Source organism: Erinaceus europaeus, chromosome X (genome assembly GCF_950295315.1).
Source record: "Erinaceus europaeus chromosome X, mEriEur2.1, whole genome shotgun sequence".
In the NCBI taxonomy this organism is placed as follows: domain Eukaryota; kingdom Metazoa; phylum Chordata; class Mammalia; order Eulipotyphla; family Erinaceidae; genus Erinaceus; species Erinaceus europaeus.
The window spans coordinates 118,741,633-118,764,380 of record NC_080185.1 but is presented as its reverse complement, the minus strand read 5'-3'; the positions used below and the strand labels follow the sequence as shown (position 1 = coordinate 118,764,380).

The 22,748-nt window shown below is 43.5% G+C and overlaps 1 protein-coding gene and 1 pseudogene across 4 annotated transcripts in view; one reads left to right on the top strand and one right to left on the bottom strand.

Annotated features, from left to right (window-relative positions):
- CDKL5 (cyclin dependent kinase like 5) overlaps nt 1–21,733 on the top strand; it is a 211,206-nt gene extending 189,473 nt beyond the window's left edge. For 2 of the 4 annotated variants that reach the window (XR_009547502.1, XR_009547503.1), the window contains 4 exons: nt 5,681–5,780; nt 11,957–12,076; nt 14,651–18,547; nt 19,654–21,733. Coding sequence is in view for 1 of the 4 variants with exons in the window: in XM_060182954.1 (XP_060038937.1) it covers nt 5,681–5,780; nt 10,653–10,775; nt 11,957–12,076; nt 14,651–14,870; nt 18,429–18,544 (679 nt within the window). In the remaining 3 variants the exon portion in view is untranslated. Of the gene's footprint in view, nt 1–5,680; nt 5,781–10,652; nt 10,776–11,956; nt 12,077–14,650; nt 18,548–19,653 lie in introns of all 4 variants that reach the window. The other 2 variants (XM_060182954.1, XR_009547501.1) reach the window with 2 other exon arrangements.
- Nucleotides 336–761, bottom strand: LOC103127840 (large ribosomal subunit protein uL15-like; annotated as a pseudogene).
- Nucleotides 21,734–22,748: the final 1,015 nt, after the last annotated feature.

Here is a 22,748-nt window from a genome sequence, read left to right as displayed (position 1 = left end):
ACAAAACACAACTGGCCATTCATAACATAAGACATTCAGGGAAGGGGTAGGAGAGAGGGCTCTGTGAGCCAACTTTTGTAGGTTCTGCCATGCCATATTATGGATCCTGGGATGTATCCTGCAACTTGTAGTGGTTTCTTTCTTTCATTCTTTTTTAGTTGTTCTTTAATGTAGATTATAGGTCTTTATAAGGTCTCATTTTCCAAATGAAAGCTGACGCTCAAACCAAGCTCCCCATACCTCTAGGGTCTTGTAAGCTGACTTGATGTATGAGGAAGGTAAGGTATCAAAAGTGGGGGACATTTATAGCATTTAATGAGCCTTCCTGTGTGGTTTCAAGCAACCAGGACACAGCCTTCCCCAACCCCTTTAATCTCCTCAGCTCTTCTGAAAAATTTGGCCTTCACAATGATGGGCTACTTTGGGAGCTTTCCTTCCCCAGAACTTCATGGTACTCCAACAGCACCACACCACATCAGTGATAGGAGCAGGTCTGGTTCTGGTTTTGGCAGCACTTACCCATGTCTGCTCACTGACCAGGGTCTGCGGTTCATCCAGGTTCATCCAGGTTGACGGGTGGAAGCTCCGATTCCTCTTGAAGTGATAATGCCTCATACCAGTTTTCCCAAAGTAACCTGGGTGATATTTGTTGAAGTTGATCCAGTGGTGTTGCATTCCACCAGCATTACCTCAGCCTCCTGGATGCTTCCGTTGATGGCCATGACTCGAAGTTTCTGGGTCTTCCTCAGTCAAGATGGCATGTTGGCTGCCGAAAGGAAAGGCTTTGTAGTGATTTTTTTCAAGCTCAACATTTATATTAAACCACCACATAAGAGAACAAAGTAAAAATAAAAAATCTGGTCAATATCCAGGAGAATACAGTCTCCCACTGCATTCTTCCTTGGTGGCAGATGTATGTCTACTGCCATCCAATCTTGTCATAGACATTTTGTTTTTCGTTTGTGTGCTCTGTCACTCTCATTCCTCATGATCAGCCAGCCCTTGAAGAAAGGGCAACTCTGACCTCACAACTGTGGGAGCTGCAGCTTCAAACAGTGAAGGAGCTGGTCTGGTGTTGGACAGCTAGCAACACAGAGGGGTTGACCTAAATGAGTTCTGACACCCAAGAGCATGTTTTCTACTCTGTACTGTCCAACTTTAACTCAGAGTGCAATGATAGAAGCAGGGGAACAACCCTTTCATGGGGAAAACCAGTTAATCCAGTCAGACCACCATCTCTACTAAAAGAAAGATACTTCTACCCTCTGTAGGAAACCCTCTGTGTGAAATAATTTATTCTTCTTGTATGCACAGGGCTAGCACTAGCCCTGAGCTTGTTGGGAGAGATATAATCCCAGAGAACTAGAGAGAGAGCAAGAAGAGACAGACCACGCACCAGAGCTGTGAGCGGAGTGTTCTGCCTATCCTCGGGCTGCCAGTATGAAAATCACTCTCATCTTTATGGTGCCATGCATGCTGTCATAGATACCCATGGAGAGTACATATTTATAAGACAGGCTGCTCTTGCTTTGCTTAAAAAGATGACGTGTATAAATATGTTTAGAAAGACTGCTGTCAAAATTGGGTTAAAAACTGACACTTAAAACAGTAAACCAAATTCATTAGAACTCCCTGTGGTTCAGGTAAGTGAAGAATGACTGTCACTCACTAGCACAACCCCAGGCTTTTTTTCTTCTTGTAAAATTGTGACTACCTCCGTCTGTGATACGGCTTGCCGGCAGAACTCACAGAATTCTTCACGGCCTTTCTCTTCTCTGACACCCTAGTCAGCGACGCCAGGGAGAAGGAATGGTGGCGGGGAGTTAAGTGCCAGGTGGCTAGCCAGTAGGCCTTCACAAAGCTCCTCGGCTTGAGAGTCCATGATTTCCCCCTTCTCTACACTGCCGTGTCTCCCTGTGGCCTCTCCTGGCCTTTTCTCCCTTCTGTCTCTCTGCTAGTTCTTCATGTACTAGCATTGTGGTGTGGTCTCTCCCTGTCTCTTCTACTCTCTGCCTCACTGTCTCACACACACACACACACACACACACACATACACACACTTGCATTCTTTTTCTGACTTCCTTCTCTGATGCATGGACTCACACTACACTCTGATGGCAATTTCCTGTCTGGCTTTGGCCTCTCGGTCCTTTCCCTGCCACCTCGTCTCAGCTTTACTTGGGAAATGATTTCCTCCTCATCCCCGGGCTCTGGTTTATCCAGAGCCTCTGAAAGGGCCTTGCAGTGGTTCTTTGATTCACCTTCCCCTGTACTGGGGGTGACGCAGAATCGCACGTTAAAGACTGCTCCTTCTGTACCCTGCCCCCCTCCTCAGCCCTGCCACAGTCCTCTTGATTTCCTTCACTTCCTGCCCTGAATCCTGTTCCTCCGTGGACTGGCATCTCAGCCTCTTGTGCCTGGTGCATTAGCACCTGTCCCCATTCTGGGCTTCCAATGGCGGTGACCCTGGTCCCCTTAGAGATATCCCAGGCCGACAAACCACTTTCCCTACTGCCATGGGCAAACCTGTGATAATTTGTTGGAAGTTCATTCTGATCGACTGGAAACTTCTACCCATTAATCTGAACATCCTGTGTTTCTAGGATGTGTGCAGACCCCATGAGGGCAGGGCCTCAGCCGTATCATTAGGAAGTACTTCCTCATGTAGCTTCTGGAAGTCACGGAACATTAATACTTTTAGAAATATTAATTAACTAGATGCTGTTCTCTGAGGCTTCTTTCCCTCCTGAAATTCATGCTTTTGTGACTCCGGCAAACTATACCATTCTCCCAGGTTCTCAAGGACCTACACATGACTAACTTCTAAGACCAAGGATTTGTCTTTAGACCCCAATGCCAGGCAGGGTTTTGTGTCCTTACCTCAGAAGTATATGTCATAAGAAACTGGCAGAATTCCCAGAGACTGGGTCCCTCTGGCACTGGGCTGAGCAGTACAACACTGGCCTGAAAAGAATCTTTTCTCCATTCCATCCTCCCCCTTTCTATTATGTCTGAAAGGTTTGGCTTTCAGAATTTTCAGTGGCATTGTTTTGAGGTCCAATACTCAGTATTTTATTGGCCGTGCTGTATTTCATAGCACTTGATGCTCTCGACGTTGTTTGCAACTGCAGGCCTTAATGTGTTTCAGAAACACTGAGGCCTCCAGTACATGTTTCCACTTCCTTGGAATTCCTACCAAGGTTATGCTAAATACGTAGGAAATGAGCATTGCTCCATTCAGAGGTCATCATTTTTAACTTCCTTTAGTCTTTGTTCTTGAGTTCTTAGTTTTTCAAATACATTCTTTTTGTTCTTTTGAAATATTTATTTTTATGGCCACCAGAGTTATCGTTGGGGCTCAGTGCCTAGGTGATGATTCCATAGCTCCTGGCCACCAATTTTCCCTTTTATATCTATTTAATTTGACAGGACAGAGAGAAATTGAGAGGGAAGAGGGAGATGGGGGTGGGGGAAGAGAGAGGTACCTGGAGACCTGCTTCCCCATTTGTGAAGCTTCTTCCCTGCAGGTGGGAAGCAAGGGCTTAAACCAGGTCCTTGCACATTGTAATGTGTGTGTTCACTGAGTGTGCCACCACCCAGGTGTGCCCCCCCCCCCAGCCATTTGTAAAACCTTCATCACGTCTGTAATGCCTGTTTGTTGTCAAAATGCAAAGGAAGAAATAATAGTCACCAATAGTCCTGCTTCTCAGAGATGGTTGCTTTTAGGATTTTATTTTACTTTCTTCCCACCTTTTAAAGAAAAGCATGTGTGTGTGTGTGTATATATATATATATATATATATATATACACACACACATATATATATATATATATATATACACATATATATATGGCTTTTTTATGCACTTGGGTTTTGTATTATGTAGAGAGATTTGAATCCTCCTGTTTTCATGGTATTGTAGCTTGAATACTTTCTCATGTTAGTGAAAATTCTTTGAAGCTGTGATTTATTTTTTAATAGCTTCCTGGTATTTTCTATCGTGTGGATCTGTAATAAATATAGATGTGTTCTGCCTTCACATAGATTTAATCAAATTAAAGGCGCTGCCTTGTTCATATTTTCTTAGAAGGTCTAATAACTTCATCACTGCTAAAATGTTCAAAAAGCATAAACATGAGTGATCTCTGTCACCTTTAATGGCTCCACTTCTAATTTTAGGGAATAGCTAAGGAACTCAGTCATCTAAGAAAATGATGTGGGGGCTGGGTGGTGGCGCTCCTGGTTGAGCGCACATGTTACAGTGCACAAGGACCCAGGTTCGAGCTCCCGGTCCCCACCTGCAGGGGGAAAGCTTTGCAAGTGGTGAAGCAGGGCTGCAGGTCTCTCTTTGTCTTTCTTTTTATCTATCACCCTTTTCCCTGTCTCTATTCAATAAATAAATAAAGATTAAAAAATTTTTAAAAAAAGTAAATGTCTACAGTCATATATATATTCACATTTAAAATAGAGACCATATGAATGTTCATTTTTTTCAAGAATAACACCTTTTTTAAGAGTAGTCTTTTTAAAAATATGTTTTAATTATTTTTATTTATTTGTTGGATAGAGATAGCCAGAAATTAGGAGGGAATGAGGAGATAGAGAGACAGAGAGACACCTGCAGCCTTGTTTCACCACTCGTGAAGCTTTCACCCTGCAGGTGGGGACCGGGGACTCGAACCCAGGTCCTTGTGCACTGTTATGTGTGCTCAGCCAGGTGCGCTACTGCATGGCCCACCAAAAGTAGCTTTTGAAAGACTGTAATTTAGTTAAATAATATACAGTGGTCTCTGGTCATATGCAAGTATCCAATTTCTTGGGGCTAAGCTGTCTATTATCTTAATAGCTCCTATTTGCATAACAAAATAGCTCCTGGTGTTAGTGGAATGGGGCATTGTACTCAGACTCATTCTTTCCATATGAGTACTTTGTATTAAGGCATCCATTCATGTTTGTCTACATTTTGTTCTTAACCTTCTGTTTTTCAATGTAATTTTCATAAATAGATACTGGATTTTTATAAAGGAATTTTTCAGTTTCAAGTGACATTTATTTATAATGCTGCTTCTTTTTTTATCAGTTTATTTTAAATTTATATTTTACCAGAGCACTGCTTTGCCCTGGCTTATGGTGGTGCTGGGGCTTGAACCTAGGACCTCAGAGCCTCAGGCATGAAAGTTTTTCTGCATAACCGTTAAGCTATCTCCCTATCCCTATGGTGTTTCTGTGGTAGCTGTGGAGTGAGTGTGTGCGCGCGCGCTCACTAATGAACTAGTTGAGCTGTTTTTCAAAGGTAAAAGAAAAATAAAGGTGTTGAAAGAAATCTCTGTTGTTTTCCTTGGAAGGTTACAGAAAAGGCATCCTTCAAACCATGTGCTTCTCAGACTCTAATTCTGAGGTTTTCCACAGCATGAAAATGGTCCTGCAGCACAGTTCAAGATCATTTACAATAATGCTCAAATTGCTAGTTGGAGTGAGCCAGTGCCAAAGGCTAATCATTAACCATGGCTGATTAGATTCAGTTCCTCCTGTGCTTTTTAGAGGCTCTTTACCTGTGTACTTGATTCTTCATGGCTATTTGAGCCTGGTGTCATGCATTTTTAGTCTTCGTTGTATTTGTTATATAATGGCAGGAGAGTGATTGCAAAATCAATATGATAAAATGTCTCCCCATTTAGGAAAAGTCCTGAAAACATTAGTCATTCCGAACAACTCAAGGAAAAGGAAAAACAAGGTTTTTTCAGGTCAATGAAAAAGAAGAAGAAGAAATCTCAAACAGTAAGTAGATGGCTGACAGTGGGGTGGGAGCAGAGTGTACACTTGTCTGTGGGTTCTTGACACATTACATATGGCAATCCAAGTGAGTTCTTTTCTTCTTAAGACTTGACATGCAGACACTCTGTCTCTCTTTCCCAAATTCTGTACAGTTCTCCTCTCACCAAGCCATCTCTAGATTCATCCGAATCTCTAAGAATAGACAAAATTTAATTCAGATGAGAGCGAATACCTTAAGCCTCTCTCAATAAGTGTCTTATCCTTGTGGATTTATAGTCATGTAGCTATGAAACTGCAGGGTTTCTTTCTCTGTGGGGGTTAAGGAAATGTGAAACTTAGGAGATGGGCTTTGTCTAAGATTAAAGTTTGAAATTTGTAACTAGCCATCACTCGTTGTACTCCTCCCCCACCACCACCACCCCACTCCTGGCTCATTCTCACCTTCCCATGTTGCCAAGCACATTTCTGGATCACACAGTCTCAGAGAGGAGAAACTATTAACATTTCTGGACCCTGTGATAGGAGGGAGGTATGTTTATCTTGTGATTGAACTGTGAAATGGAATGAGCCTTATCTCCTGGCACTCTCTGCCTGAGCCAAACACTGGCACACCACTGAGCCATCCTAGCAAGACCCCAGGCACAAGGGAGCTAGGCCCCCCAGGCCAGCAGTCCCCCTTTGCTGTCTGCCACCTTCAAGACTAGACAGGTTGAGTTAGCCGGTTTCACTGATTCCATTTCTAGTTGCACTTCACCCATAATTGACTTTCAGGTTTTTTTTTTTTTATTATTTTTATTTATGAAATGGAAACACTTGACAAGACCATAAGATAAGAGGGGTACAATTCCACACAGTTCCTACCACCAGAACTCCGTATCCCATCCCCTTTCCTGATAGCTTTCCTATTCTTTATCGATCTGGGAGTATGGAGCCAGGATCACTGTGGGGTGCAGAAGGTGGAAGGTCTGGCTTCTGTCATTGCTTCCCTGCTGAACATGGGTGTTGGCAGGTTGATCCATACTCCCAGCCTGTCTCTCTCTTTCCCTAGTGGAGCAGAGCTCTGGGGAAGCAGGGCTCCAGGACACATTGATGGGGTTGTCTGCCCAGGGAAGTTCGCTTGGCATCATGGTAGCATCTGGAACCTGGTGGCTGAGAAAGAGTTAACATATAAAGCCATACATTGACTGATTAGTGTTGATTAATCATGAACCTAAAGGCTGGAATATTGCTGATGAAGATTTGGGGTCTCCGTTTTGGAAATAGCTAGTAGGTCTCTTTTAGGTATATTCCAAAGGGCCCATGACTATACTAGTTTTGACTTTCAATTCATTAAGAAGGAAAAAAGACATGATCCAAATGGCCTATCCCAACAGACTTCTTTAAATTCACCTGTAAGATGAGTAGATTAGACTCAATATTTCAGATTCCTTTCCATGGTGAAAATTCTAGGACGGTGACTGAATGGTAAGTAAAGATGAGACAGATAGATGGTAGTAGCAGAATATATGATACCTGAAGGATTTTTAATGACAAATTTTCCTGGAAATATTACTAAAGGCCTTCCTAGATTATTTGTCTAGGCTATTGTTTCACTTTCTGGTTTGTTAAGTATATTTCATTAGAAGATGTATATGAGCTCATTACTGAAGAAACTGAGGGGAGGGGATGATCATTTCTAATCTTACTGCCCTACAACAGGTGTCAGGATTTTGGTAGGTTGCCCTCTGTTTTTTTAGCCTGAGCGTACATATATTTTGGGGGGAGGGGGGTTGTTAAATAATATTAAATAATAAATGCTGTATTCTAGCTTCTAGTATCTATCACACATATAAACATGCACTGTGCTACTACACAAATTTTATTTTCACTTTAACAGCTGCATAGTATTCATGAAATATTCATTTAAAAAGAAAATACACTATCTGTAATTGAAACTCACTTTAAAGAGAATGTCAAGTCAAAATGCCACTCACAAAACTACACTTGTTAGATTAGATGAACAAAATAGACGATTAAAAGTAAGTATCATTAAGTATAAAATACATTCATCATTAAGTATAGAATTTAATTCTTTTTTTAATTTTTTAAATATTTATTCCCTTTTGTTGCCTTTGTTGTTTTATTATTGTAGTTATGATTGATGTCATTGTTGTTGGATAAGACAGATAGAAATGGAGAGAGGAGGGGAAGACAGAGGTGGGGAGAGAAAGATAGACACCTGCAGACCTGCTTCACCGCCTGTGATGCGACTCCCCTGCAGGTGGGGAGCTGGAGGCTCGAACCGGGATCCTTGAGCCGGTTCTTGCACTTTGTGCCACCTGTGCTTAACCTGCTGCGCTACCGCCTGACTCCCAGAATACAATTCTTGATTGTGAAATTAAGCTTAGACTACCTCCTCCTAATTACCATCATGTCTATTTCAAGGGTTTTTTGTTCATAGCCTCGAGTCTTTAGCCATTGTGAACTGACTGGAAGAACATAGCAGGAGCCAAGGAGTTGGAGGTGTTTTTGTGTACAGATTTAGCTTGTGACATCTGCCATTCCACCTAAACCTTTGTTGGCTCACTGTGACCTGAATGGAGATCATACATTGACTCTTACTAAGAATTTGATTCAGATTCTAGATGCTTAAATATAAGTAAGGAAAAATAAGAAAATTACCATTTCCTAACACTCTCTCCTCTTCGCCTTACTATTTTTACCGTTTTCAGATATTTCATTCTGACATGTAAAGTCAGTGCAAAAAAAAAAAAGACTATATATAGCACAATGCCTCAGGCCTTCCAAACCAAAGACTCCTTGCATCTCTGTTTTTTTTGTGTTTTTTTTTTTAATTAAAAGGAAAAATCATTGTAAGGACTTCAGTACCTAGAGTCTGATTCCAAAAGATATCCTGACACCAGGCCTCAGGCACTTGATCCCAACATTGCTTGAACTCTGCCTTCTTCGGATGAGCATTTAGCAGAAATTCTCCCAGAGAGATAAAGAATAGGAAAGATTTTAAGGGAGGAGATGGGATACGGAACTCTGGTAGTGGGAATTGTATGGGATTGTACCCCTCATCCTATGCCTTTGTTGATATTTTTTATTTTATAAATAAATTTAAAAAGAAAGAAATAAGTCTGGCAGCAGAATACTTTTAAAGGCTTGGTGGGTCCTAAATCGACTCTTTTTTTAAATAATAAATTTTTTTAATATTTATTTTTTTCCCTTCTGTTGACTTTGTTGTTTTATTGTTGTAATTATTGATGTTGTTGTTGTTGGATAAAACAGAGAGAAATGGAGAGAGATGGGGAAGACAGAGAAGGGGAGAGAAGGATAGACACCTGCAGACCTGCTTCACCGCTTGTGAAGTGAAGCGACTCCCCTGCAGGTGGGGAGCCTGGGTCTCGAACCGGGGTCCTTGTGCCAGCCCTTGTACTTCGTACCACCCGTGCGCTTAACCCACTGCGCCACAGCCTGACTTCCCTAAATCAGTTCTTAACTGCTTTTTTCGGTGATAACAGTGAGTTGTAGCTCTCCCAAGTCACAGTCTGTTGGGAAAACTAGAGGGAAGTCCTCCCAGAGAGCAGGCAAGACTCACTCCTTTCCACTTTCAGCCACTGTTTCCTGGAAACTTGTCCCTGGCCTCGTTACCAATCCCAGCTAGACTCTTTGTGAGCCTCCCACCACAGGAAACCCTACAGGACACTTTATACCGATGTCTTCACGCTCACACCATAAGAGACATCCTGAACAGTGCCAGATCTCCAAAGTGGGGGGGAGGGGGGGAGGTGCCACCGCCACCTCCCACATGATTTTGTATTGTAAAGGTGCCGGCTTCAACTCAAGCAAGCTTGGAAGCTGCCCTGGGAAATCTGGCTTCAGTTGCACATCCAAAGAGTTAAATAAACCCTCAGAGCACACAGTAACCTTGCCAACTTGGTAATTGTACCCTAGTTAGTCAGCTGGTCATGATCCTCTGTTTATAGACTGAACTTTCTGTTTCTTCACTTTGAAAACCCCTATTCTGAATTGTGCCAGATGGACACAAGAGATCGAAATTTCTAACTGCCCAGAACTCAGCCTCTGACTTGATGGTAGTGTACTGCAGTATGAGATCGCTTTTCCAAGTGAGGTTTGTAGTGCCCTTTCCCCCCTCCCTGATAGTAACACTAAGTGGTGGCTTGTTTGGCTAGTGAAATTCTCTAGCATTAGGAAGAGATTCAAGTTCACCAATAGCTATTTAAACACAGTTCACTACAACAGTGTAGTCCGGATAGTAACTAAACCAGAAAAATTTGCAAGCTGAACGTGAATGGATGTGTGTAGATATTCCTACTGTAGTATGGACCCTGACCACATACATGTTCTTTGTATTTGGAGAAGTTTGGGCATGTCTTGAATTTACATGGTTTGCATCTTCCTGTCCAGGTGAGAAATGGAACAGAATCTCTCTAGAGGCACACACAGCACAGAGATTCTTTCAGTGACTACTGTAAAGAGTGAATGGTCTAGGGAGTCAGGTGGTAGCGCAGCGGGTTAAGTGCACGTGGCGCAAAGCACAAGGACCCAAAGGATCCCGGTTCAAGCCCCTGGCTCCCCACCTGCAGGGGAGTCGCTTCACAGGCGGTGAAGCAGGTCTGCAGGTGTCTATCTTTCTCTCCCCCTCTCTGTCTTCCCCTCCCTCTCTCCACTTCTCTCTTTCCTATCTAACAACAATGACATCAACTACAACAACAATAAAAAGACAACAAAGGCAACAAAAGGGAAAATAAATAAAAATTAAAAAAAAAAAAAGATTGAATGGTCTGAAGGCTTTCAAAGGAGTACAAGAAAAACACTTTTTCTCTTACTTTTTTTTTTCAATTAGCTTATTTGTATCTTATGTTGCAGACAGAGTCCACCAACGGGGAGAATCCAAGCATCAAGAAATCCCTCTTTCCTCTTTTTAATTCAAAGAATCATTTAAAGCATAGTTCTTCTTTGAAAAAGCTTCCTGTAGTCACTCCACCCATGGTACCCACTTTTACATCTAGTAGCCCTGAAAACCGCTCCAGTAAACTTGTTTTACTGATGACAACAGCATGTCTTTTATTTTCATGGGGTCATATTCTCTTTATGCTAGTTAAGTGCCTGAGCCAGTTCCATAAATTCACTGAAATATAAATTCTTTACCATCCTGGATTTTTCAAATAACTCGAGGTCGAAGCATAAAAGGCTATGAAACAAACTGGTGAAAGGCTAGTTTGGATTGTCTGAGTAGCCAGTTCTTGGCAGAAAGCATTCACAAAGTCCCTTATATCCTGTAAAGAATCCGACTAGCATTTACAGTTAACAAATGCCATTTCGTTTGGCTCACAAAGTTTGTTACCACTTGGTTTGGCAGTTTGTCTCTTGAAAACCAAGTTGAATTGATCAAATTGAGCGAGCTTGCAGGCTCCATGAAAAAACCGCTTCTGCTAGTTGGTAATTTGCTCTTTCCTTGCCTGGCTCTAGCTTTTGCCAATCACTTAATTTAAAGCCAAAGCTCTTGCCTGGCATTTGACATTGCCTTCCTGTGGTTACCAAGATCAAATGAGTCGATCGTTTGCATTCACCTAGTTTGTGGTACAAATTCCTAGCATTTCCAAAGTGCCTGAATTTACTGGGCCATCCCTTAGGACTATGAGTCAAGCCAGGCTTTCCCACTTGGCTATCCTTGAAAGCCTGCTAGACTTGTTTGACTCTACCAAATACAGTGTTTGGATCATTCTCCCAGCAGGAACAAATTTTTGTTTTATTGAACTGGTTCATAACCTAACTGCAATATGGAATGAGGATACGACGGCACTTCCTGGTACAGCCCACTTTAACTGCTCTCTCTTACAGCGACTGAAACTAACAGCATGGGAATGCTTGAAGGGTTGAGGTTTTAACCATGCTGCATGACACCTGCCAATTTTTCCTAATGCAGGGAAAATTATAAGAGGGCAGCGGAATTTAACTAGCATTACTTGCATCCTGAACATGGGGAAAGTTTTGGTTTCTTTATTTTCTTTCTTTCTTTCTTTCTTTTTTAATTGGGCCCTTTTGGGGAAGGGGAGGGTGAGTTTGGGTTTGGTTTGATTTAATTTGCTTTTGTTCTGTTGGGTGTGGTTGCCTCTCTCAGTCAGGCTTCTTGGTGGGCTTACTGAGCCTGTGTTCATGTTCTGCTCTAGGTGCCCAATTCTGATGGCCCTGACCTCCTGACATTACAGAAAGCCATTCACACAGCGAGCACCCCCAGCAGCCGACCCAAGGAGTGGCGTCCTGAGAAGATCCCTGATCTGCAAACCCAGGTGAGTGGTGCCTGTGTCTCTCCAGGAATCACGGAGGGAGGGCAGGGTGAGGCCAAGGCCAAGAGCCTATCCAGAATATACTCTCACCAATAACCAGAAGCTTCTTAGCAGTCCAGAAGAATGATCTTGTTTCAGTGGCCCATGTCCTGGGGTGGGGCTAGAGGGGTGGGCTGGAGTGAGCTCCCATTAGCTTTCACTGACCATTAGCTTTCACTGGCCAGGGGGAGGGGGGCTGATCAAGATTTGGCTCCAGCCCACAAATAACTGCAGCCAAGGAGAGAAAGAAAACTCATCTGTAGCTCCTGGTGAAAACTGAGGTGTGGGGAGTCGGACGGTAGCACAGCAGGTTAAGCGCACTTGGCGCAAAGCGCAAGGACCGACCAGCGTAAGGATCCCGGTTCGAGCCCCCGGCTTCCCACCTGCAGGGGAGTCGCTTTACAGGCGGTGAAGCAGGTCTGCAGGTGTCTGTCTTTCTCTCCCCCTCTCTGTCTTCCCCTCCTCTCTCCATTTCTCTCTGTCCTATCCAACAACGACGACATCAATAACTACAACAATAATAACTACAACAACAAAAAAACAACAAGGGCAACAAAAGGGGAAATAAATAAATATAAAATTTTTTTTAAAAAAATGAGGTGTGCCTAAAACGTAGGGGAAGGTGAGACCAGGTAGCTTGAAGACTAAAGTTTCATCTGAAAGGCAGAGATCATTAGCTTTCTCGAAACAGTATGTGAGCTTCAGGAATCTACTATGTTTGATAGAAGACTGACTAGCAGTGTATCAGTTGCTACTCATGATTCAACAGTATTGTTGGTTTGTATTTTGATTTGGTTTTTGGTATTTTTATTCTTTCTTTCCCCCATCACTGAAGCCTCACAGCTCTAGATAGGAAGAGTGAAGGAGAGAGAAAGCCACCACAGCACCACAGCTTTCTCCAGTGGAGGCACAAGGGAGCGGGGTCCGAGCTATCTTTCCAACCCTTGTTTTGTTTTGTTTTTTAAAGAGACTCTAGGGAATGAAGTGAGAGTCTGCACGCAATCCTCCAATCAATCTTCCCCACCTAATACTTTTACTCTATATACTTAAGAAACAGGAAGAGATACCAAAGCACAACCCACCATCCATGGGGCTTCCCTATGGGGACGGGGATCAAACTCAGCCCCCCCCCCCCCCCACAGGAAGGCATGTGCTCTAGCTACTGAGCCATCCTGGCCCCTCACCTGACACATTTACGCATCTGCCACCATGGGGGAATGAGCAGAAACTCAGTCAGGAAATGTGCAGTACCCCAGGTTTATCTCCTTTAAAGCAAGTGCCCTTTAGTGTGATTAGAAGTTAGTATTGAATCTTTAAAGTCCCAGAAGCAGCATAGTAAATAATGTAACCAAGCTCAGGTTTTGATCAAATCCACTGTTTTATAGAGCTGTTATTTCTCTGTACTGTAATTTCTGACAACCTTTGAAACCTTCTGAGGCTGTGGGGTTACTAGAGTCTCTAAATGGCCACAGTCCTGTGATTGGGGGGGGGGTGGGTCTATTTTTATAGGTTTGTTTATTCTCATAACTGCTGCTGAGAGAAGCTGACAGCGATTCCCCAAATTCCAGTTGACTTTCTCCAACCATTTATAGTTTCTGCTTCTAGCATAATAAAGCCTACATGGAGAAGAGGTGAAGGGGATTAGGTGTGCAGGTTATTGGACAGGTGTGGGAACTGAGCTCAAAGCTTAGAGGACCTGATGTGCTGTCCTGATCTAAACAAACAAACAAAAACCTTTGTGTGACCATTTCTCTTTGTAGCTAGTGCTGCCCCCTCCAGCTATGCCCAGATTAACTCTCATTGCTCACTGGTTCCATGAGGCCTAGGCTGTTCATATCATTGGGAATCTCATGGTTTTATCGTACAAATTTCATTAAAAAATAAAGCACTCTTGAGCCTCTGTGCAGTGTGCCATGGGGGCCACAAGGCTTCTTGGACAGGCTTTGAATGGCATGGTAGGAGCTCCCCAGGAGTCACTAAGTAAGAAGTTTCTCTTGGCCCCTTCAAATCGTAGTGTTCCTCGTGGCCATCACCATTTTTTAAGTTTCTCTGATCCCTTTAAATGTCTGGCCATTGTACCATGACATTTGGAGTAAAGCCACTCTGACGATTAGCAGCCACATCACCCCAAGCCTAGGGCTGTAGCCCACAGGCCTGGTCCATGTGAATTCTCTGAATTTCAGTGTTTTGATGGGCCTCTTGATGGTAACCCTCACACCCGATTTAGAGGTGAGGGACTCAGGCCATCTGAGGCCAAATGCTTTCTTTGTCTTCTTCCTGCTGACAGAATCGTGAGGTCCCACAGCAAAGTTGCTCGAGAGCGACCTTGCCTCAGATCAGCCCCACCAGCCTGCCATTTATTAGAGCTTTCTAGGCTTTTACAGTAGAGGAAAAAAACTTGCGGTTGTGTGAGAAAGAACCAAAGTGCAGCTGGACTGGCTGGGCCTCTCCCCAGCCACTCTCCCTCCCGCTCGTTCCCCCCCCCCCCCCCCGCTATTCTGCCCATGTGCCCATGTGTGCCCTCCTCCTGCCTTGCAGAGCCAGCCGTTAAAATCCCTGCGCAAGCTGTTACATCTCTCATCAACCTCCAGTCACCCAGCCGGGGCCGCAGACCCCCGCTTCCAGCCCTTACCAACTCAGCAAGCCAAAAACTCCTTCTCGGAAATTCGGATCCACCCCCTGAGCCAGGCGGCGGGTGGTGGCAGCAACATCCGACAGGATCCTCCGCCCAAGAACAGGCCAGCCCTCCAGCTGCCAGGTCAGATAGAGCCTGGCTGGCATGTGTCCTCCGTGACCCGCGGTGCCACTGAGGGCCCTTCCTACTCTGAACAGCTGGGCGCCAAGAGCGGGCCAAACGGGCACCCTTATAACAGAACAAATCGGTCCCGAATGCCAAATCTGAATGATTTGAAAGAGACAGCCTTGTAATGTGTGCTGGGGGTGGGGGTGGGTGGGTGGAGGGACTCAAGGGGGAGGGGGAGGGGCTGCTGGGGGCAGGGCCAGGGAGGGGAAGGGGAGCCAGTCTTTTCAGCTTTATGAAGGTGTGTGCAATATTGTATGTGGGGAGGGGGGGCCTTGGGCCTCCTCACAGCCGCAAATGCCAGTCAGGGATCTTAGAGCCACAGGAGTTCTTTAGGGGCACTGTCCCCACAGGTCTTGCATGACAATGGCTAGAGTGCCCTTGAGGAAGATGAAGTTCTTGCCAGTTTCTCCACCCCACAACCCCCCATTCCAGCTTTAGTGCAGTCCCGCGGAAGTCAGGAACACTGGCACTTACAAGGGATAGAGAAAAAAAAAATATATATATATATATATATATCCGTGTTGACCGATGCCCTTACTCCAGCTTTTTGTCTGCCTAGACTAAAACGTGGGGTGGACTGTAATCCAAGAGTATCCCTCTGAAGGGTTAGCAGATGAACTAACTGTATGTCTTAAATTGTTTTCTAAACTTCCATATTTGATAGGATTTGTAACATTTATTTATAATTAATTAATATTGTACTGTTCGGATCATACCTTTCTGTTCAATGTAAAATTATTTTGAGCTGTTTGGAACATTGTGAAGCAGTGGGACAGCTACAGTAGTTTCTATAAAAACTAAACAGTAACATTTATATATTGCATCAGGAGTATTTTATTCTATATACAAATATATATATATATATATGGTAAATATCTGTCTGTTTTATAAATATAATCATTTAAAGAAAGTATTGTTCTGACACTATCTGCCATATTTTTATACATTTGTGATATGAAGTGAGTATTATACTTCGAGTCAAGGGAGAGTCATGGCTAAATGTGACTGGAATGATAGGAACCTTGCTCAACCAGTAGGCCCCGGCAGTAGCCTCAAGGCATGATCCTTGGTAGTGAGAAGCAGCAGCGCCTCCCAGACCCCCGGGGGAAGCAAGTGGGCTGGGCCAATGACCGCCCCAATGGCCTTGACCCTGCCCCACATGGCCGGCTGCCATTCACAGCCAGGGCCATTCCTGGTACCTGGTACCCGAGGGGAGAACAGACCCAGAATGGCCCGTGGGTCTTCAGGGAGAGGGAGCATGTGCTCTTCACCTCTGTGTGAATGAAGAGTGTAGACCAAAGATTTGCCAGCAAATATTCCTAGTTTCAGGGTCACACGGGGCCCCTGTCTGCAGATCTTGCATACCAGCTCAAGGTTCCTGAATCCTGAGTCCCGGTCCAGAGACTCTTGGCTGGTGGAACGTGAGATGCACGTATGGCACTTGTAGTTTCTAGATGCTTTTTTGTTATCGCGCTTTCCAGTTGTTGGAAAGGCTCCTGCAGCAATTCCAGACCCAGAGCAAATTGCTGTGCCCGTGTTTTCCTTCCTGGGACTGTCCATTTAGAATAGGGTCCTCATATACTGCTCGCCACACACAATCAGAAGAGTACTTCCCTTGCCCTCATTTGATCACCTGCAACCCCCAAGTGTCTCCCAAATGTCATCAAGGACATTGGCCACGGGGTCTCTAGGCCACTCTTGACAGAGAGCACTGCTATACCATCATCCATCAAGGGTAGCATTCGATTTTTAGAAATAGTTTCTTAGCAATAACACTTGTCAAGCTCCCCACCCACCCGTCCAAGAAGAAGCTCCTCGCATTTCATACCTGTCCCAGGATGCTGCCAACCCTGCACCAAGTCAGCTGTGGCTGAAATGTGCTGCGTCATGTCCCCCTCCTGCCCCCAAGATTTTGAGAATCATAGCTCTGATGATTATAAACATTATACAGAAGAAGAAGGAAAAAAAAAAGAAAACCTCTTAGTTTCTTTGAAGCTTAAACTGTGTGCGTACTGCATTTTTATATAACTGCTATAATGATGTGTATTGATTCTATATATAGAGGTCATTTTAAGGTGCTTTTTATTTAATTTCAAGTGTAATAGGCACTAAAATGAAACTCAACTGGGTACTATCATTGAGACAGTTTGATTCAAACCACTAGTTTGCATGCTCTTCGGTTCCTTTTCTATCTTCTCTCTTTCCCCCTTTCTGTACTGTTGGAGTGGCTCTGGATTCCGGCTTTTCTCAGAAGCTGCTCAGTTACATCAATGACGTGGACCTTTAGCAGTTTTTGCCTGGATACTAATGACTCTACAAGGGTGTGTAACTCTTCTTTTTCATACTGGATCTGTACCTTGTATTCCCCCTTGCAAACCAGAAACTACGTATTTTTTTCCTCGGGAAAGACTTCTCACTGTGCTGTGCGCTTAGGAACTGCGCAGTCACATTGCCGTGCTATGGCATTTGAGGCTCGTTGTCACCTAGGGGCTGATGTCCCATGTTTTCCTCCTTGCTAACACTGGGATCTCAGATGTTTGCAGAACATTTCTATCCATGATGGTTCTTCAAAAGAAGGGCTAGCATAAATTGCCTTCTACCTAAAGCAAAGTAAACCTAACATGATGAAGAGTCCACAGGGACTTTTTGTACATTCCCAGATTTGAGCCAGAAAATACCTACAACATTTTCAAGTAATGTTTTCGAGGTAGCTCTTTTCTCAGCGTTCATCCATGCTGACTTTATTGCCCTCTGTAAGGTATACGTGAACTACAATCCGCATTTCTAGCATGTGATGTTTTTCTGCTCACAGAGGCGAACGAATGTTCTAGGGTTCTCAAATCAGATGGGCCCTCTCTTAGCTTTCAACTGTTGTTTTCCTCGGGCTGATAAATTGTTGGCTTCACTAAGGTCACCACCTGTAACAGGAACTTGTTTTAAAGGCACAAAAGGCTGTCTTTTTCTTTAGGAAGTGGAATTCATGACAGCCGCAATCTATCTTCCTAAAAGATAGATAGAAGAAAAGAACTTGTTTTAAAGGCACAAAGGGCTGCCTTTTTCTTTAGGAAGTGAAATTCATGACACCCGCGATCTACCTTCCTAAAAGATAGAAAGGTCGAGGCAGAAAGAAAGGAAGGTCGGCTTATGGTGTACTTTGCTTTAAGGCAGTACCACTGCTCTCCTTTGGAAAAGAAACTCTTGACTAATTTTCTGCTTTCACTTGACCACCATCCTCCGTTTTCTTCTCAGTAGGAGTTCTAAGTGAACTGTTACTAAACTTTGTGTGGTCTTGAGCTGAGATCTTAGCCTCTCTCCAGAGCCCAAGCCCAAGTGTTTCTCGCTCGGGGGCTGGGGAGCTGTCTCTGTCACAAAGAGAATGTTAGCAATGTCACAATGGGGGGCGGGAGCAGGCAAGGCTTCTGGTGGGCAGAGACATCTGCCCAGAAGACACTCCCCACCCTAAGTAAAGACCAACGCAGCCCCACAGAGCTCGCCAAGCTCTTTTCTTTCCAGGCTACCGAACGGCAACTGGCAGTTCTTCCTCACTGCATGCTCTAAAAGAATCTGCTCCAGTGCTGCTTGAATCTCTGCCGTCCTGTTTTGCGTTCCCATTGTCTTGGACCTGCTAAAAGGTGAATCCTTTGGGAGGAGACCAGGGTTACTTTCTAAGTGTTTTGGAAAGATTTCGATTCTAGGTCAGCATCCTTAGGAAATCTCACATAGAGCCATGAGGCTTATATTTCAAATCAAGCAGCAGCCTAGCCTGGCAGATTGTGATGCTTATTCCCAACTGCTCTGAGGCACCCATGGCTTTCAGCTGTGCCTCCCCCCCCCAAAAAAAAAACAAATGTTTTTATTCAAGTCATCTAACAGCTCTTTAAGAATATTGGCATATGACAGACCAATTATAAGCAAAAAAAAAACAAAAAACCACATCTCCTTATTGGTAGTTATGATTGTGGCTGTTTTGAGATTATTTGTGCTGTATGCTTTGGGTATAAATCTGTTTTCAAACCTGCTTTAAGATTCACCATATGCAGTCACGCTCTCATTCTCAGCTCCGAGCTGTGCTGATTAGTTCCTAGCCACGTCCTGTATTATAAAGTATGTTGTGATTGTAGAGTTAGCCAGTTTAGCATGTTCCTAATCTGAAAACTAGTGGACTTCACTAGGAAACACTACCCCTGCCTCCTCCCTTCCCAGCACCTCGTAGTTCACATCTTAGTATCCTCACTTCTTAAACTAGTTATTAGAGTAAATGGGGGGGGGGGAGCCATTTATTTTTCTTCTAGCTCTGTAATGAGAAAAACTCATAAGTGTACAATTCTTTCAAAGAGGCCAGACAATTGCCTTTCAAGTGCATAGAAGGCTCTAGTTCCTGGTGGTCACCCAACTTGTCGAGCAAGGGCAGTGGCTCATTGGGATTTATTCCTAGAGCTCAGCCGAGACTCTGAAGTCTGCATACTCTCTCCTGGTCAGACCACAGTGTCTGAAGAACACTGCTTTCCTACCTAGAAGGTCCTCACCTCCTGCGTTAGTTAAGAGTGGGAGGGTGAACTCCATAGGAGCTCGGAGGTCCACACAACTCAAACTTTTGTGAACTGGGGGTGGGGCGTGAGACACTGAACCAAGTCAGAGAACTGTGTATTGCTTCACCTCCTGGCTCATCACTAATAAAGAGTGTAGGCAGATAAGACTTATTTATAGTTTAAATTAAAAAAAAAGATTTCTTTCAAAGGGGCCGCAGACAGAGTCCTGATAGAACCCCCAGGGCCAGAACCTCGCAAGCAGTTTCGGTCAGAGACACCGAGGACCACCTTGCAAAACAAAACCTCGTAAGTGGTTCTAATTTCTTACTTTTGCACCTTGACCCACTGAGATAGAGACAATCCTGAGATCTCCTTCAGCTGGGCCAAGCATTGTATCTTAGAAGCCATGAGTAAAATGCAATGCAAGATGACAAAGTCATGACTGACGAGTTCCCCGTCTGTCTGTATAATACACACCCTGTGGCAAAAGTGAGGTGGCTGGAAAGCTCTGGCCTGTTGCCCTATCCTATTCTTTCTTCTTTTTTAATTGAACGTACTATAAATGATCGTAGACTTTCGTGCCAAATCAATGACTGTGAATCCTCATCTCTTATCGTGCTGTGTTCGTTCACCGCTCAGCGTTAGGCCTGGTCCTGACTCTAACTTTATCCTCTCCAGGCACCTCTGTGTTTGCCCCGTAGAGATTCGATGTGTATTTTCACTCATTGACTGTTCACTCCCAACTTTGAGGGAGCTATGTCTTTTTTTTTTTTCCCAGGGGAAAAAAAAAAGAAAGTTTTAACAGTCTGCACGTCAATTTTCTAGGGTCAGCAGAATTGTGGCGGTGCAACTGGTTTCATTTATTTCTAAGGCCCTTCAGTACCCATGAGGTTTAGTGAGCTCTCAGAACCCCATCTGATCCTTGGGTCTTATTTTGATCCTCGGTTCCTATTTTGATCCTCCTTTGGAATCTTAACAAAAAAAAAAAAAAAAAAAAAATTGGTCTCCATGTTGTATGCAGATTAGAAGTTGCCTTGTTCGCTACTCTTCCAGCACAGAGTGTCAGGGAGAAAGAGGCCTTATCTGTTCTTCTATCCCTTCTGTGTTTGACAGACTGCTAAGAATTCCTCAGGACTTCTTTTGGTTTGGGATTTTACTTTCCCAAAAGCCTATCCCAGTTTGTTTCAGGCGTAGACAAGCTTGTCCTAGTGCTCTGTTTCAGGGTAAATCGGACAAAACCCAGGAATAGCAAAGGTAGATGCCTTGACTTTTGTCCCTGTTGGGGCATGAAAATGTTTATCGCTTGAGTTTTGTCGAAAGTCCTAGTTACCAAACACTCAAGAGTTTCCAGGAGAGAAAGCCAGAATGATGCTTTCCCCTCTGGAGAACTTCAAAGTCCTCCACCACGGCTTAGATTTTCCAAAATGGAAAGCATTAACAAAAAAAAAAAAAAAGCCTGTGTGAAATCCATTTTCACCAGAGCGAAACACTCAATTCCAGTCATCCCACAGTCTACTTCCTTCTCTGTGTTTCCTCTTTGGTCACTGAGTCAGGCTGGAGGGGTGATGCTGTGATTGCAAACCAGTCAGTTCTCATTGTTAACTCTTGGATTGACTAACAAACAGTTAAACCAAACAAAATAGTTACCCCTACCTAACTCCTATCTCCAAGAATTACTTTGTGCCATTTTGAATTCAGGTAGTTGTTATTCTGTATATACTTAGAAAACCTATTCTGATCTTCTTCAATCTCTAGTAAGTTTGAAGGGGATGTTTGGAAAGACACGGAGCAGGGTGACTTTGAGACCGTGCTTATGCACGAAAACAAAACTATGATAAGCCAGAGTGCTGTAACATCCAAATTTGTGGTAGTTGAAGAGTCAGTAGACATTCTTAATTTCACAGACTTTATAATCCATAATACCAAGTGTAATTCCATACTTTTTACTGTGGCAAGGATGTGACATAGTGTTAACCTTTTTAATTTTTGAATCCAAACTAACTTTAAAGTGTTGAATATTCAAATTCTTCACAAGCTAATTATGAACCATTTGTAAAGTGTTTATATAACTTTGTATCATGTGTTGGTACATCTTAATCAAGTTTTTTCTGGCATGTATTCCATTCTAAACTTCTGTACAAATTTCTATCGTTGCTGTAAATACTATACAAAATATCTATTCCGTGTAACCTTAATTATCAGCATGAAATGGTTAATTTTTACTGAGCACAATGTATTTTTGAATGGATCTTCCCAGATGTCTTTAATAAAATGCAGATTTTGCACTGACTGATGTGATTGCCAGGCCCACCCCACCTGGAGCACTGCGGTCCCCCTGTGATTGAAAGCAAGCAGCTCCCTGGTAGTTCCTTCTTTGTTAAGCTCTGGGTTGAATGCAGATGAGGGATAAATGGGCCTTTGAAGTTGGAATCAGTGTAAGGAACAAGAATTGATGTAAAGCAGGTCAAATCCTGTTGTTTAATGATGTTGATCTTTTTTTTTTTCTTTTCTATTTATAAAGCTTTTTTCTCCTTCTGGCATTTTGAAAACATTATTATTTTTCCCTCCCCTCTTGAGTGGTGTCTCTTTTGCTTGGTGTTTTGGGGAGGGTGGTGGGAGTGATATCTGACTCCTGCTGGTTGCCATGGAGAAAGCAAAGATGGGCAGCTTCATGTTTTTAGAGCAAGGGGTTGGCACCTAGAGAGGAAATATTTGGCGCTCTGTGGGGCATAGCGTCTCTGTTAACAACCACTGAGTGCTGCCGCTATGTGAGTCTGCCTTCGGCGTGCAAAAGCAGCACTGATGGTACGCGGGTGAATGGCTGTGGCTGTGATCCAGTAAAACCTCAAGTTTTACTTAAATGAACTTATTTATTTATTTAAATTTATTTAAGTTTTACTTAAATCTGGTAGGGGGCCAGATGTCCCAAACCATTTTATTCTCTCACTTTTGTCTCTTAAGAATAAGAAGGTCATTCAGGAGATAAGGAACTTAAAATTTCCCCCACAAAAGAAATGTCTCTGCAAACATAGTGTATTTGTTTATTAGCAAAATTCTGTGGGGCTTCAGATGTCCCCCAATAAAACTTTCGCTTTTCACATTTTTGTCATGAATTAAATAATTTGTATGCTGTCCCAAACAAATGACCTGCTGATAAGTGTTCTGTGGACCTCAGTATCTCATTGTCTTTAAATTCTGTAATACTGAGGGAGTCGGGCTATAGCGCAGCGGCTTAAGCGCAGGCGGCGCAAAGCACAAGGACCGGCATAAGGATCCCGGTTCGAACCCCGGCTCCCCACCTGCA